The sequence below is a fragment of the Oxyura jamaicensis genome, chromosome 6, assembly GCF_011077185.1.
Source record: "Oxyura jamaicensis isolate SHBP4307 breed ruddy duck chromosome 6, BPBGC_Ojam_1.0, whole genome shotgun sequence".
Classification (NCBI taxonomy): Eukaryota; Metazoa; Chordata; class Aves; order Anseriformes; family Anatidae; genus Oxyura; species Oxyura jamaicensis.
Genome location: NC_048898.1, coordinates 27,701,760 through 27,718,421, shown reverse-complemented (window position 1 = coordinate 27,718,421; position 16,662 = coordinate 27,701,760). Strand labels below are relative to the sequence as shown.

At 40.8% G+C, this 16,662-nt stretch overlaps 1 protein-coding gene across 9 annotated transcripts in view; it reads left to right on the top strand.

Annotated features, from left to right (window-relative positions):
• Positions 1–16,662, top strand: part of ABLIM1 (actin binding LIM protein 1) — a 186,583-nt gene that overhangs the window by 76,421 nt on the left and 93,500 nt on the right. For all 9 annotated transcript variants that reach the window (XM_035329705.1, XM_035329703.1, XM_035329702.1 and 6 more), the window contains one exon: positions 7,944–8,078. In XM_035329705.1, coding sequence (XP_035185596.1) covers positions 7,944–8,078 — 135 coding nt within the window. Of the gene's footprint in view, positions 1–7,943; positions 8,079–16,662 lie in introns of those variants that run through there.

Genomic DNA, 16,662 nt, shown 5'->3' with positions numbered 1-16,662 from the left:
ACTTGGTGTTAGTTTAGAATCTTAAAATGATACCACATTAAAGAAGTAATTCAAGTAGAAACGCAGCCTTGCAGAACAATGAGGGTTATCTTTTATTACTGCTACATCAAACAAGAGTCAATAAATGGCTAGTTTATTCAAAGTGTGTGTGTATGTTTTTCTCCGAAGACACCTTGAAACAGCATTGATGGATTTCAGAGCCTGCTTGCTACCCAGCACCTCAAGTGCTAGCCAGAGGAACGATGGCTGAGCACAGGTCTCTGCAAAGGGCCTCGTAGGAAACCCGTGGTGAAACTGGTGGTAACTGAGGGACACTTTACTACAGATTCTGTTTTGAAAGGTCTTTGTGACAGCCCTATTTCTTTGCAGGCTTTTCCCCCTTTTTCATTCAAACATCAGACTGCAGTAACGTTAGGTCCCCTTGCAAGGGTCCCCTAAAATCTACAAGTGGATTGTGCTAAGCTAGCTCAGAGGCCTGTCTGATGTTTGAGTGCTGTCACAGGTAAATGCTGTTCATCAGTAAGATGGAATTTCTGTGCTGTTCGGAAAAAGCCATTGCTTTTTCTGCTAACATCAGCTATTTGCTTTGTGCAGCCTTGAGGATCCTTGAGGACTTGCAGTGAATGATTTGACACTTCTATTTATTAATTGTTTTGAGTAAAATTTTGGTTCAGACATCAAATGATGTATGTGAGATAGTTGCTCAGAGTACTCTGAGGAGCTCTTGAATTTCTAATTACTCCCATCCTATGCTAGAGGAAGAAAAAAGGACACTTTTGAGATGACTTGATCTTTTTGTGTACAATGTGTTGAAGGCATATACAGAACAAAATGATTTTATTGCTTTCCAATACAGTTGCTGCGTTGTAGATTTGCAGATGTTAGATGTGAGAAACATATGCTTACCATGATCCTCCAACCCTTTGGTAAGGAGATTTGAAGGGTCAATTGATTATCTTGAAATTCTGTCTCTTAGTAAGTTGGTTGTATGAGCAAATGCAGAGAACTTGCTGAAGTGAGGAAGATTAAAAATAAAGGTATTCTCAGAACATTAGATTAGGCAGTCTGGGTTTGCTATCTTTTTATCATGCGATTTGTATCATCATCTATTTTTGTGAAAAGTTGCTCTGTACTAATATAGCAGACTAAAATCACTTAATGCTTCTGCCCTTCGGTTTGCTAACTACCTATCCAGTAACCCATCTGTTAACAATCATCTTGAATAATGTAATTTTTAATTCAAAGACTGGCTTAGCTTAGTCAACATTTGTTTCAACATCGTATTTCACAGCAAGTCTTAGCTTGCTGCATTCTTCATTGTAAGATTAGTGTCTTTTCATTACTGAAAATTGGTTTAAAACTGCCTACTGCTTTTTCTTGTTTGAGCTTAAAACAGCACTTGATCATAAATAACAAGCTGTTCATTAACTCCTCTGGGAAAGGGATTATTTTTTCTTAAACACAGGTTGTCATATACGCTATAATGTAATAAATACAAGCAGAATAATTTCGTCAAGTCTTTTTGTTTCTGCAGTATAGACCGTGCTACAAAACATGCTCTGTGTTCGCTCTTACAAACTCGCAGCAAGTGACCAAAGCTTGACGTGGACAGAGGAGGTGAAATTTGTTGTTGCCCAGCAAATGAAGGCAGTACTACAGCTGGCTTAGAGAATCTCACGCAGGCTCCGATGCTTTTGTATTGAGAACAGCATCAGTGATACTTTCACAGTTCTTATACGGATGCATGTGTGTGCCATGAACTTGCAATTTTTTGTTTGTAAGTAGTGGTGGAGTCTTCTCTCATCAAGTTGCAGTTGTTAATGTTTCAGGTCATTGCTTGGCATTTGTCTGTAAATCTATTTCATTCTCTGGGTGGCATCAGCTCTATCTATACCAAAATCTGTTCATTACTGTGTTGTAGTCAGGCCCACAGCTGGCCATCAGATACTGTTTTGAGGATAGATACCTTTGGTGTATTTTGTTTATTCTAGTTGAAAAACTGTGGCTGAGGAAGCAAATGTTATGATGATAATAGGATACAGAGGTAAAGTATCAGGTTTTTTAGGTCTCCTCTGTTTTCACTAGTAGGCTAATTGGAATAGGAAAATATCAATACTTCTGTGGAAAATGCCAGAAAGCATCTAAAATTATGGCAAATAGGAGCTTAAGACTTTTTCCCCCCTTTAAAGGTAGCTTCTCTGGTTATATATAGACTGTCAGAAAAGCTTTAAGACAAATTTCCAGGAAGAGTTTTAAAATATGATTCTCCAGATACACCTTGAATGGCAACAGTGTAAGCAAGCTGCAGTCTAGGATTTTGCCTTAGGCTTTTTCCTACGTGTGTAGGCACGCAGCTCGCTGCTGTCTGCAGGGAGTGCCTCCTGCCAGGGCGTCCCGCAGTTCCCCACCATCCCTGTCCCATGCCTGCAGGCAGTGGCCGCAGAGCCTTCTCTGTCTGCTCCTGGCAGCTGGGGGTTGATTTCAGGCTTGGTCATTGTTTGGTCACCTCAGCCGATGGGGTTCTCAGACTTGAGATTCAAGACCTGGATCTGCAGATAAGTAAAACGACCCAATTTGTCACCCTTTTTAACAGGTAATTCAGTAGCTTCTCAAGGCTCCCCTGTGCTGTCCTCCTGTCTTCACAAGGAGAGCATGGGGCAGTGATAGGGCAGGCCTGCCCCTTGAGCGTGCTTCTCTGGTGCCTTTCCTCCCAGAGCAGCTTTTGCCACAGTTTGCATTTCTGAGCTTGCTGTCTGTATTAGGCCACTCAAGATATGAAGGGCACAGCTGTGAAATCCTGAAGGTCCCCTCACCTGCGCTGCGCTGGGTGCAGGATGTTCTCAGTGTGCAAAAACGCTCCAGAGGCTGTGCAGCCAGAAGTCATAAAAATTGTGTATCCTAGCAGGAAGTGAAAAGTCCCAGCTGCTCCTACACGGTCAGAATTCACTGAGCTTAACTCCACACTTATCTGTGAAGGTAGGCATGCACATGTGAAGGCTAAAAAATTCACCTTTTAGACAACAGTAGCCCATATCCTCCTCGTGTTTAAATTTAGATGAAGCTGCTTTTTACTTCAATTAAGAGGAGAAGTGAAGCCAGCATATTTTGCTGTAAGCTCTGCTTTGCAGCATGCTCATAGCAAGGCGTTTCCCAGAAGCTTCTTTCTGACTTCCAATAAAAAGCCGAAGTATTTTGTGGCTTGCAGCAGAGCCGTGGAGTCTTGCCAGCAGAATCTGCAGCTCAGAGTCACTCAGCTCATCTGGTTTCCCAACAGCTCTGCGCCCAGGTCATGCTGGGGGAGAGAATCATCAGAAAGGGAGGCTGCAGTATTTATTTTTCTTGTTTTCTTTAATTCAACAATTGTTACTCTTCAGGTAATACCTGTAATTTCCATTTCAGAAGGACTTGGTGCTGAGGTTCTTTTTCTGGCTGAGGCAGCAAGATGTGTAATTGCTACTAGACCTTAGCACAATGATCTGGACTACATAAAGCAGCACTGACACGGCAGATTTAAACTTTGCACAGCAAATTAATTCCTTAATTTTGTTCAGAAAGTACTTCAGGCTTGTCATGAACATGGGGTTGTTAATGGTCTCTATCCCCCTTTTTTTTAAAAAAAAAAAAAAAAAAGTTGCTTTTTCTTTGGAAATCTGGGATTATTTGGAGATGTTTTGATAAAATACAGAAATGAGCGCTCTCAAGCTGGTGGAGTTCCTTTGAATTTACATCAATGTAGTGAAGTTGCTAAATGCAATGAAATCAACGTGGCATGATTCACAAGGGGATGTAGAGAATGACACAAATTATGCTGGTAAATCTATGGAGTGAGATTAGCACAAAGCAAGATTAGTGACCGACTGTTCCTCAGAAAACTGAGTTGTTTTTTTTTTTTTTCTTTTTCTCTTTCTTTCCTTAAGGAAGAAATAAAGTAATCCAGACTTCCCAGATGTCCGTACTTGGTACTCTGGGTAAATTGAATGTTTCATAGGCCATTGATCTGTCTTATTGGAAACCCAAGTGAGTTGAAGAAAGCATTAATTATCCATTAATTATTCATTTAAGCTGGTCTTGTAAGCAAAAGTGGAAGCCTCAGCCTAGCTTGTCTTGAAGAGTTCTGTGTACATCTCTGCCCAGAGATGATTTTTTTTTTTTTCACTAATAAAGGTAAAAATAAAAAGTCTGGGCAGGGAACAGCAGCATTGCAAGTAAAAACTGCTAAAAAGCAACTTGAAACTTTGGGAAAGTTTTATTGATGATCTCTTGTAATTAGTCTGTGCAAACTTAGAGTGTTACATCTTAGAAATCTATAGGTATCGTAGCTTTCAGAGTTACTCCTGAAAAGTGCTGAAGAAATAAAAATAAAAGGAAATATTCAAAGAATTGCTCACACCCATTTGACCTGTATGTCTGCTTCCAGCATCCCTTGGGTTTTGTTCAGGTATGGACATTGCACTAGTTCAGCTAGAGCCAGTTTTAAAAAGAAAAATAAAAATGTGTTAGTTGCCTGAGTATTTTTATACTATTATGGAAAAAACATGTTTTAAATGATCCCTTACATTAGTAGGCATCTGCACCTTCCTGATGTGAGGTAGACAAGCACACAGTGTTTAATCTTGCACTAACGGATCCCTGTGCCATGTTACACTGGTTGGGCTAAAGAGACAGAAAATTGCATCTTGAATTCATCTGACATGGCTTGTATGTAGACAAGTAGCAGTGCACACCAGTATGCTAGAGCTGGTAAATACCTGACTAAATTTCCACACCCATGCAGAAAGTATGCAGCTTATGATACAAAGACAACTGTGAGCCCCTGTACTGAGCCAAGAATGTGTTGCTCTGGGAGCATTTCTCCTTCAAAATTATTAGTTTTTGTTCTTTTCAATTGGAAAGAAATCCATTTTAGAGTAACCTGAGAAAACTTCATAGTGTGCTAAAACAGATCATGCAGGTTTGCTCCTAGCTACTGTAAATGGAAAGAAAATACTTGCTTCCTTCTAGATAAAACTACATTTATCCATTTATACATAAGTGTTCACTAAGGTAATTAAGTCTTCTGAGCAGCAGACTGTGACCTGCTGATTTGGATGGTCTGGCCTGTCACCATAATCCAAGCTGAAGAATCCCAAGCTCCCAGCACCTCTATTAATTTCTAGCTCTGGGTTTTCAGATCCAAAGCAGCTCACAATTTATATGGCCAGTAAGCTGGTTGGACTTCAGTCAGGAACACTTAAAATAAATTGCTTGTAAAGGTATTAGTCTGTATTTGACTCCCTGTTCTGATGCCTGTCTCGCTCATAGGCACTGTTCCCTCACTGATGCCTATACTCTGCCTTCTGTGTGTTGCATGTGTCCAGAGAAAAAAGCTTGCAAGCAATTCCTTGCAAGAGAACAAGTCAATTACTCAAATCTTGACCTACATTTCCAATCTGAGGCCAGTAAGACAAGCAACGTAATTAGCTTCACTAAAGAGATCGGTCTGGAAATAGCAACCAACAGCATTTGTATTCATTAAAGGGCTGTAAAGGCAGAACTTGAAGTTGCATCATCGGCCCAGTCTTGAAAACACTTACTCCCAATAAAGAGCAAAAACTTGTCTTTCAGATCAATACCACAAGGTCTGAGTGCTGGCATGCAGGGTGTGCTAGGGTGTCCTGCACACGAGTTTGTGAGCAGAACATTTAGATGTAGAGCTTAGGGATATGGTTTAGTGGAGGACTTGTTAGCATTAGGTCAGAGGTTGGACTCGGTGATCTTGGAGGTCTCTTCCAACCTAGATGATTCTGTGATTCTGTGAATGCAGGTACAGATTTCATTCTGCACCATGCGAGTCCTAGATAACATTTGCCCAAACCCTCAGTTCAGTTCCTCCTTTGAGCAACTTTAAAAAATCTGCCCTGATACCTTTTCTTCAGTTGGCTTCAGGCCCACCTTGGGCTGTCTGGATCAGAAAAGGAATATTCCTCATAATAATTTCCTTTGCTAACCCCCTGCTTCTCTCTCTCTGTTTTTTGGTGTGTTTTTTTTTCTCCTTCTTATTGCATAAACTGTGTGTTTCCTTGGTTACAAGTTAATCGTTAATAGTCTTGTTTGGGAGAATAATAACTTCTGTTCCAGAAATAGTTTTGTATTGCAGCCTGTTAGATGAGGTTCACTCAAGGCAAGCCATTTACTGGGATCTTATTTAGATGGAACTGCTAATTAAAACATTGGTGGGCATTGCCAACTGCGCTCCGATTCTGGACTGAATCGAGGGAAATAATTGAAGTGAGGCTACCAGAAGAGGAGGTATTCAAAACTTGGTATTTGAGTAGAGGAATTCAGCCATTTGCTTTGAAGGCTTTTAGGGGATTGGGGGGAAATCAAAACAGCAGCTGCCATGTTAGTTTGGCTGAATTTACAGCAGAAATTATTGCTTGGAATATGTTTTCTTCTCTATTCTGCATGCTGTTACTCCCCTTAAGTCATTTTTTTATTATTAATCTTGTACTTACTATATCTCATGCAGTTATAGCAACATATTTCTTCACAAAGGCATTTATAAAGGACAGTAATGTAGAAGAACTTCATGAAGTGATAGGTTTCTTTCATAGAAATTCCTTGAGAAAGGAGAGGAAACTGGTACAGCAAATATGAACAAGGTATGTGTTCTGTTGCTGCATAAGCACTAACCTGGGGGGAAAAAAAGAAAAAAAAGAAAAAAAAAAAGAAAAAAAAAAAAGGCATTATCCTGGTTGGGGAGATGTCAGGAGCTGATCAGGAGAGGAAAAGAGAGTTCCAGAAAATGCTGAGCTAAAATAATCAATATGATTGCCAGCGACAGTGAAGATGATATGGGTATATCAGCAGTCAGTCCAAGAAAAGCAGGGCAGGAATGGCAGGAAGAGAGAGACGGGGTGAAGAGATGCACATTATCTCGCCAATGTTCTGATAAGTATCAGTGATAAGTATCAGTACTTCGGGAGCAGCATTAGGACAGCTTTCTGCTGCTAAAATAGGATTTAGGAGGGGGATTTGAGGGAACATCATTTTGTTTGGGAACATTCTGGGTAACACTTTCCATTTCACACAGTCCAAATGAGACACTTTTTTTGTTCTACTGTACACCCGCGCATTGCTATTGGAGCCCGGGGCTGACACAAGACACATCTGAAGAAAAAGTTAAACATTGTTTTACGGAAGCCAAATGTGGAGCAATAAAACTTTTATTACCTCAATGAAATATACAACAAAGATGACACAAACCTTTCCTGTTCCTGCCCAAGCTCTAAGGGCTGTGGGATTGGTGATTTCCCAGTACCTGGAATTTTGTCACCCTGACTATACTGCATATGCTTTGGGCATTTCTGTCTACTCGTAATATTTCTAATTTGCATGAGATAGTTGTTTCTGCAAGAAACAAATAAACTTGGCTTCTATTGTCTACAGATGTGCTTTCCCAGTATGTACTAAAGCAAAGTTGAGAAGGTTGTAGTTTTATTATAGCCATTTGCATGCAAAGTCAAGCTACCTCATTCATCTTTTTTTTCCCAAAACATGACTTGGAATTGATTTCCTTTCATTCTTTTTCTTGGATTGTATTCTTAATTTTTGTATTAAAATAGTCCAGTTCTTGCTGCCTTGTGTGTTTGTTGAATGAATGACATGCACTCATGTTCTTGGAAAGAAAAGCTTATGGACTGAAACATTTTGTGGTGTCAAAACTGTGGAGGGAATTTTTCCTCTTCTTCACATGTCCGTGGCAGACTCAGTGGAAAGAGGTAGCGAATAAGGGTGGCTTAAACTACTGTTTTATGAAAAAACTATATTTTTTAAAATGGTTGTGACTTTTTTGATCAACGTGAAATGTGATCGGATGAACTTGTGATGAGAAGTGACTGGGAATACAGATTTATGTATAACAGAAGTTCTTCAGGTTTAAATCATATTTGTTTGTTTTACAGTGGCCCATCCTCAAGAGCCTCACCACCCATCGGAAAAGCCAGTCATCCACTGCCATAAATGTGGAGAGCCATGTAAAGGTGAAGTACTCCGTGTTCAGGCCAGACACTTTCACATCAAATGCTTCACCTGCAAAGGTAAGACCTTGATGATCGCCTGTTAGAAATGAGTCAATTTATGAAAATGTACCTTGAAGCAGTTACGAGACGTAAAGCTTCCTGTGAACTGCAGGATATTTGTCTTGCTCAATACGTCTAGGATTTGTGGGTGGGGAAGGTAAAGAATGGGTAGTAAAAGGGCTGAATCACCCACATACAAGCTGTAAGGTGATCAACACTACAAAGAACAAATTCAACATGCAAACATTTAGAGTGTAATTGAAAAGAAAGATTATATTGGATATTTGATTCATTGGGGGGGGGGGGATAACTTACCACTACTAGTAGACTCAGAATGTTCTCCCACTTGATTTTGGCCCCCCACCAATTCTGTCTCCATTTTTTTTCCCCTTGTCTCTCAGTATTGCTAGGCCTCTACTTCTTTTTCCAGCCTCCACTTTTTTTTGTGGCCTTGATTTTCATTTTGGTCTCCTACTACCTCTAAGGCTCCCACTCTCATTCAGTCTATGCCTGATTCGTTGGCTTTGCCAGCAAGTGAGTGTTGTCTTTTTTCTGTTTGTGTCTTTCACTTAGAGGAAGAAAAGGGGCATGTGGGGGAGGTAGCTCCAAGTTCTGTTTTGAAGCTTTTACCTGAGCTTCAGAGCTCATTTGTTGTTGACCTCTCATATTTAAGTGAATACATTTTTTTGTTTAAACTGTATAGTAATTTACTCATATTGCATATTGTCTGACCATATGGTTCATACAAGTGGGACAGAGATGCTAGAGTAAGCATTTTTCCTCTTAGTCTAATGGGCTTTTAATTTAACGTGGCTCTGCTACAGAAGGTACAGTTAAACCCTCTCACTTTAGGGAGTTTGCTGTTAGCCAGAGGAAACAACAACTCATGCTGAGAGCAGAATGCATCAGCTGCATCTACAGGCGGTTTAGTTGTCTTTCTCCTTTATGCATAGCAATATTTGCTCTTGAGACTTCAGCTCATACATTTACAGTGTGAAAGCCTTGAACAAGCTCATATGACTGAACAGACACCTGCTGAAAATGTTCAGGCTTTTACTTCTAGACTTAATTCTGATAGTCTAGTGAAGATGAGGAAAAAACACATTTCCTCATAAAGCTGTCACAGTAGTTGTATTGTAGCAGGGTTTCAGCGTGACCATTTTTAGTCTGCTGTGCTCACAATGTTGTTTACAGCCTACTGTTAAGCAGGTTTGATATGATTGTAATCCTGCTTCCTAGGTTGTGTCAGAGGCACGTAGGCACGCTGTGACTGCTCGCTGTGTGCCAGCGGTGGGTGCTGCACTGCGGGAAACAAGGGCTTAAGCCTCCGTGCTGCGCTGGCCAGCCCAGGACGTGCTCCTGTGCCCCATAACGTGATCAGGCGGTTCTCATGCCCAGTAGTCTGGTGCTGTGTCCATCTCTGGAATCTGTCTCGGTAAAAAGAGACGGTAAAACTGCTCCCTGACAAAGGCAGCAAGGAAAACCTCTACTGATCATTGTGTTTATATGCCCCCAAGATAAGGGGTAGCTAGCAGTTACTCCATGCCCACTGAGAACCAAACGCATACCGCTGCTTTGTCCTATCTGCCCAGCAAGGCTGGCTGGTTCTATTTGTAGCTCCACATAAGGGCTGATAAAAGAACAGAGCTGAAAATGGTGTGCCTTGCACCCCAGAAGGCGAGCTCCTCAGGACTCCTGATAGGCAAGGAATCTCAGGCAGCCAGCAGCTGACCTGGAGCTGGAGTTAACAAGGGTATGATGGACAGGGGCGGTGAGAGACGTTTAGGAGTGTAACTCTAGCAGCACTATGCAGAGCAGTTGCATTTTGCTGTGTTATAACAAAGTCACTCACCTTGCTAAGGAATTACCATTCTGTGTTACAAATACAGGTTTAATTGGATTCTGTTTTGCCTCGTGCATTAATCTCCAATTGTAATAAACAGGTTGTAGTTTATATATTACCAGGAGCACACCGCTGTCTAACCGAAGTGTTAATGGTTACCTGGCAATGGAAGCAGCAGGTGGAAAGGAGGGAGGCTGAGATGTGAAGGTTGGAGGGAGAGGAGGCTGTGCTTGAGATCTCATTTTTTTGCTTTTTGCCTTTAATAACAATAACAAGAATGAATTAGTGGCATATAAAGAAGTAAAAAAATATTTTTGTAAACTTCCATGCACATGAATAACTTATTTGGAAAACTAAGACTATACACTGCAATGTCTGTTACTTACATAAATGTGCATATCAGGGCGTAAGTTACTATGTGCACTAGCAGAGATTTTAATATTGGTTTAAGTTGTGATCTGATATGAATTGGTAATTTTTTTTGTCATTGACTGTAGATTACGGTTCATTTTACCCTACTGCAAGTACCAGGAGAGGAAACTTTGAGGCTAGCAAAATTGCTATAATGAAACTTAATAATGAGCCTGTGATTCATCTTTTGGGGTAGAGGGAAATGCTGGTTTCAATACAGCCAAAACAACAAAACCAGCTTTAAGCTTTGCTGGTAACAAGGTAAAAGTTTACAATGCTTGATTTTTGGCTCACATAGAGAGACAGGCTCCGTTCCATTACCAAGGTAATGTAATATCAGGGGCATTTCAGATAGTGGACCGTGTCCCTATTCTTGATGTTGAATATAAATTCAAAAACAAAGCTTCCATGTAGTAGAGTCTAAACAAAGAAAAAACAAAATGCCAACCACCTCATAAATGAGTAATCCTGCTGTGTGGATACAGGTAGTGCCCTCAAGTTTTCTGGTCCTTACCAAATGTCATAAATGTCCGCTATCTGACTGGGCTGTGCCAGGTGGAAATGTTTCACTGTGTTTGAATGTTCTACATGCAATAGCGGTGTCAGATATCAAATGGCAATTACCAGCTAGTGCTCCTGCTAATTATGAGACAAAGCCAAGTCTTGGCATTCAGGAAGCATTCCACAAGCCCAGGTCTCCCATGGAGAAGCAACTTGTAGCTTCTGTTAAAACGTTGCTAGAAATTAGTGTAAAATGGTTTCTTAATTACAGAACAAATGTGCCAACTCTCTTCTTCCGAGTTAGATGTTTTTGAGGGTTGTTTAGGTAAGCCTACATCAATATGCACTTGCAGCATCCTTTATGGCATGCTCAGGTTCCAGGCACACATCTGTTTTGTCTATGGGATGACTTTTACAAGGCTCCGTCATCTGTAGTTCAAAGAGCTTAACGGGGGAGGGCTCCTAAGTTTAGATTTTGGGATGCTCTGTAATCTTTGACTTTGAACTGGATATTCCTCCCTTGAAGGACAGGGAAGCAGTTAGGGTCACGTAAGCAGACATTGTATCAACGGGCTGGAATGTGGTTTAAATCATTAGTTCTTTGACCTTTGGTCTGTCATCAGATTCCTTCGGTGGCGGCAGGAGGAGGCTGCGCTGTGACTGCGGGGCGGTTGGAGCTATTAATAGGTCAGTGTCAGTGCACGGCCAGTCTAAACATGAGGATCCTCTTGTAGCAGATAGCCAGGGTGCTGTGTGCAGAGATAGCTGCATTTCCACAAACACTGCTCAGACACTGAGCAGCAGACCAGGTAACGTGGCTGGCGGATACAGAGTGCTCCTCTGTGAGCATCAGGAAATTGCACAAGGTCCCTCAAAGCTATGAATCACTGAACCAGAGACGCCTTTATATAAAAGCTCTGCAGACACTGTGGTTCTGCTTGCCTGCTTGTGAACTCCTCTCTTCAGCTTACTTACTTACAGAAACAGCCTTCAACATCATTAAGTCTCTCTGAGTTTTCCTATTTTCTTTTTTTTTTTTTTTTTTTTTCCTAAAACCTGAGTGCCTCAGCTTTCATTTAAACAAAAGGGTATTTCTGGTCATTAAAATAGAAAGCACTGGGAAATATGAACTGGAAATGTTTTTGCAGCAGTATACAAAGAGAACAAAAAGTTTGTAACATCCTGGTTTGGATGGTCATGACTTCTGGGACCTGACTCATTATCTCAAACAGCTGCAGCAACTCTGCATCATTTATCCACGGTAGAAAGTCCCAAGGAAGGGGGCAAGGAATGCTGATGTCAGTTTAGTTGGGCCTGAGGTCCCTTTCGGTGACCAAACGTTTGACAGGAAATGAAACTAATTGTACTTCTTGGCTGATGTTTATGAAAGCTGACAGATGCCATGTCAGATTTTAATAAGTGACTGGATCCCTTTGAAGACAGGAGGCCATCAGGATGCTTTACAGGTGCTTGGTGAGTAGCACATAGCATCCTTAAGAGCACAGGGAAAGTCGCTTGGGTTTGTTGTCCATGTATCCTTCGCAGAATCATAGAATATCCTGAGTTGGAAGGGTCCCACAAGGGTTGCTGAGTTCATTTGCCTAGCTTGTTCGTAAGTTTAGGGATTTTGTTACATTCTTACATCCTTGTTTTGCTCATTTTTTTAGAAATCTCTCATCCAAATAGGTGGAGCCAGGCAATCTAAGGCTAAACTTTGACATTTTTCCACTGACTGCATTTTCTTCAAGGTTCATTTCCCACAGACCCACACAGGTCTTTGATCTCCTCCTAGTGCTTAGTCTAATGTGAAAGGTGTTTTAAATGGCTGAATGATTCTTGCCGTTGTTTCCATCCTGGTGCACAAAATAGTGATATCTTACTTGGAAAGCTGTCATGTTGTCACATACATGGTGGTTGTTTACTTGCCATTGAGCTTGAGTGCTAGCTATTGCCTGTTGGAGTGCCAGAAAGGCTGAAATACATGCACGTCAGGCTCAGACAGGAAAGTTTCTCTTGTGCAGGATTGGTGTTTGTATCTTCAGTGTTAAGCAGAAAACCAAAGAATGCTGATGGAATAACACTTAGGGCAGTGCCACAGCTTTGATTGGGAAGTTGATTAAATTAAAACTCTGAGCTCCTCTGAAACGCAGTCATCGCTAGTGGTTTCTGCTGGATGAATACTTGTGTTAAATGCTTAGAGGTTTCACTCAGGTACCCCACTGAGAAATATTTGTGTCATAAAGGCAGTTGGCACTAAGCAGTCGTGCAGCCAGGATGTTCAAAATGGAGTGTCAAGGATTTTCAAGGGAGCAGGCAAAAGGCCTGGCTGGAGGCAACGGGATGCTTGTCATGGGGATCCCAGACCTAGTTAGGGGAGGAGGGGAGAAACACAGTTCCGTATTTTGCTCGGGAAGTGTTTTAGCTGCTCAACCTTTCTTCCAGCCAAGGTGGTGAATAGCTAATGAAGCAGTTCACCTGTATTTATTATATATAGGTAAAGCTCTTCTGACATCCCAGGGTTGTTTCTAAAGACAATCTGTTGAAATGAGAAGATTCCAGAACCACTGAGAGCAATGGACGCAGTTCTGAATAGTTCTCAAAACACGTCTGTCATCAGCGTCTGGCAAAGAAAACCTCCAGTGGCAGGAGAGTGACGAAAAGTTACGGTCTCCTTTACAGCTTTTGCAAAATGCTGTGTGCAGGTTCTTAATAGCACCTGGGAACCTTTCTGTAATGGTAGTGCCTAAACATGGCTGGTGAGATGTACCAATCTCATCTCATCTTCTGTTGGTGTGTACTTTGACGTATATTCATGCCTTAAATGACTCACGGAACTGAAGGTTATGCCATCAAGAAAAGTGCTGATGAGAGGAATGAAACAAAGGTAGAGAAACACTTCATTCATTTAAAATGTGGAAACTTGAAACTAGAACAAGAATATGAACCTTGTTTTTATCAATATAGGTTTTTTTAAGCTCTTAGGCCAAAAAAAAAAAAAAAAAAAAAGGGAAAAAAACCCCTACCCTGGAACAGACTTTTGTGCATTTGTTTAGATGTAAATGATAAACATAAACTGATACACTGTCAAATTATGCCTTTAAACATGAAATCCATTATGTCTTAAGAAATAGAGATTATATGAATCTTTACCTGCTTGAGAACAGTACCATTGTTCTATGAAGCTTAGAAGTGCAACAAAGAAAAAACAGGACAGGAAATTGAATTTGCACCTTATTTAATGCATGATGACAAAGCAGATCATTAGACTTTTCGTAATGAATAGCATTCATTTCTGCAAATTGAGCTCATGGAGTCTGCTCGTGTGGTTTTGTTTCTTCAGTTTTTAAACAATTTTCACTTAAAATCTATGTGGAGTTATTTTACAAAGGGCGTGCTTTTTTCAACTGTCTCTGACAATAACTCTATGGAAATCCTACATAATGCTTGGTAGGATCAAATCATGCTTCTGTTCACTTCGAACAACTCTGATCTTCTCATTTTCATCATCTCTGTTAAAGCTTGGAAGTGATTCAGTTTGGGAATGATCCTGCTCCTTGGAGATCACAGGCAATTGGATTGCTCTTGAGCAGCTACGTTTGGTCTTAATAGCCTGGGCTTGCACTTGCAGCTCTGAGGCTTTGAGAGCTGACGGCAGCACTGAGGCAGGCTCCAGCCCTGTGCTCCAAAGATGCAAAGGAGAGGCTCCATTATAGTTGAAGAAAGAAAGGAGAGTCTGTACAGCAGCAGCACAAGGGTATTCCAGCTCATTCCATTCACAAGAGAGGCAGGATCATGTGTTTAGAATATGAGAGCCTTTGGTACACAGATTCTAGAGTCTGCTGTTGTCCAGGAGCTGTTGAAGATAAGTTGTTGATGCTGATTTTTTTTGTGTGTGTATTTTTGTAATATCTCAGGGAATAGAAATGCTCCCGTGTCTTCTGTTTCAGCAGGGAGGCTCTGGTCGTGCAAAAGGGAATTCCTTCCATCATATCAAGCAGGAAGGGTCTTGGGGAAATGTTTTTCTCATGGAGAACTGTTGGTGGTAGAATATTTCCATGAGGTTGATGCTTACAGAATACTTTTTCCTTTTTACCTTCTCAAGCAGGATTTAATAATCATTACTGGCTTCACTAATTAATTCTCTTTAAGTGTTTCTTTTTCCTATCAGCACAGGAAAAAACAAAGGAAAATACTTTGTTTCCTATTAACTGTCATCACTGTGGATTTATTTTTTTGTTGTTTTATGACGTGATACGTGTATCACAGTTATTGCCAAATCACACCACTGGGATTTATTGTACATATATTTAACTCAGCGGGTTTCACTTCATTGCCTCTGCTGTTTGTGGCATGAACAATGCTGGGCAGATTGTGTTCATTTAAAAGAAAATCTGTCACAATCAGTTCATCTTTTCTGTGGTATTTCTACAGTGGTTATAAATATGAGCACTAATGCAATATTTCTAAGCTTGAGGGGATTTGTGGTCAGAATCATTACTTCTGCACGGTTACAAGAAGAAAAAAGCTGTTTAAGGCCCTTCTTTGTATACAAAGTTGTACACCAAGTGTGGATTCTGTCATGTTGATCCCTTCTGATTCCATCTCTGACTCCAAGTGAAAGCAGCCTGTTGGAACAGCATTTTTCCAACCAACGGATGTTAACAGTCTGGGTGACCCCTGTTTGGTCCGTGTAGCTTAAAGCTGATTAGTGATAGGAACACATGTGCTAAATTGCCTGCAAAAATCCGTCATAATGTGGGGTTGCCAGGACTTGTCTTTAATTCTTGCAGATTGGTGTGTGCTTCCTGCTGTGAAGAAGCCAGAGATGATGAATCTGCTGGTGGTTCACATATTAAACAGTTCTCCTTGTGTCTGCATTCATGACTTGCCAGTAAGAGAGAATTTAACTCGCTCTCAGTGACTGGCAAAAAGAATAAGAGATTGACTGGAAAGGTGATTTCATAAGGAAAAGGGTGATGGGGGAAACATCTTTTTTAGAACAGTCGTTACTGCCTTTGTAACACTCTCCAAATAATTTTATCCCCCATTTTCATCCTTTTTTCCCCCAAGCAAAAGGGATGAAGCTTAATAATTGAGCATATGAACTCTTTGATTCAAAGCTTGTAGAGATTTTTGCAAACAATGATGCATCTGCCACAGCCCTTTGTATGATGCAGTGAAGATGGATCGTCAGAAGAAGCTAGAACAAAGGTTGCACGGAAAGTTACTTCATCATCCTACCTTATTATACCAACCATGATGACTAAGTGAGTTTTTCAGTAAGTGACTCAGTGGTAGAACTGGGAGCCACAGTGAACAGCCAGAAAGTTAAATATGTGGCTTCAGAGACAGTAGTGTGTGGACTGCCTTCAGCTTGAGGCCAAAATATATGTAGACTTGGGCTTTAAAGCTATGAGCTAAAATACAAACTAAAGGAGGCTAGGAAGAAACTCGCATGTAGACACATGAGCACTCCGTAACTCCTCATGACATTTAGCACCTTCTGAAGCATCCAGTATGGGGCATTCCATACCAGTACTCCAGCCCATTCAACGTAACCACAGGATCTAGCAGTCTGAATACTGAAGTAATCCCAGAAAACTTCTAGGCATTAAAGCAGAACAAACCTATTGTAAATATGCTTATGCTTTGCTTCTGGATGTCCAGTGGAAAAAGTCTTGGTAGCCCCTAAATCAAGATAAGTCTAAGGTGAAGTGGTGGTGCGGTGTGGAGATCACGTTATTTTCTGCCTAATGGCTACATAATATTGTAATGTTAACTCAGGAAGAATATTTGAAACAAATTGGAGATCAGTAGAAAAAAAATGGAAGAATTAATAAGTGTTCA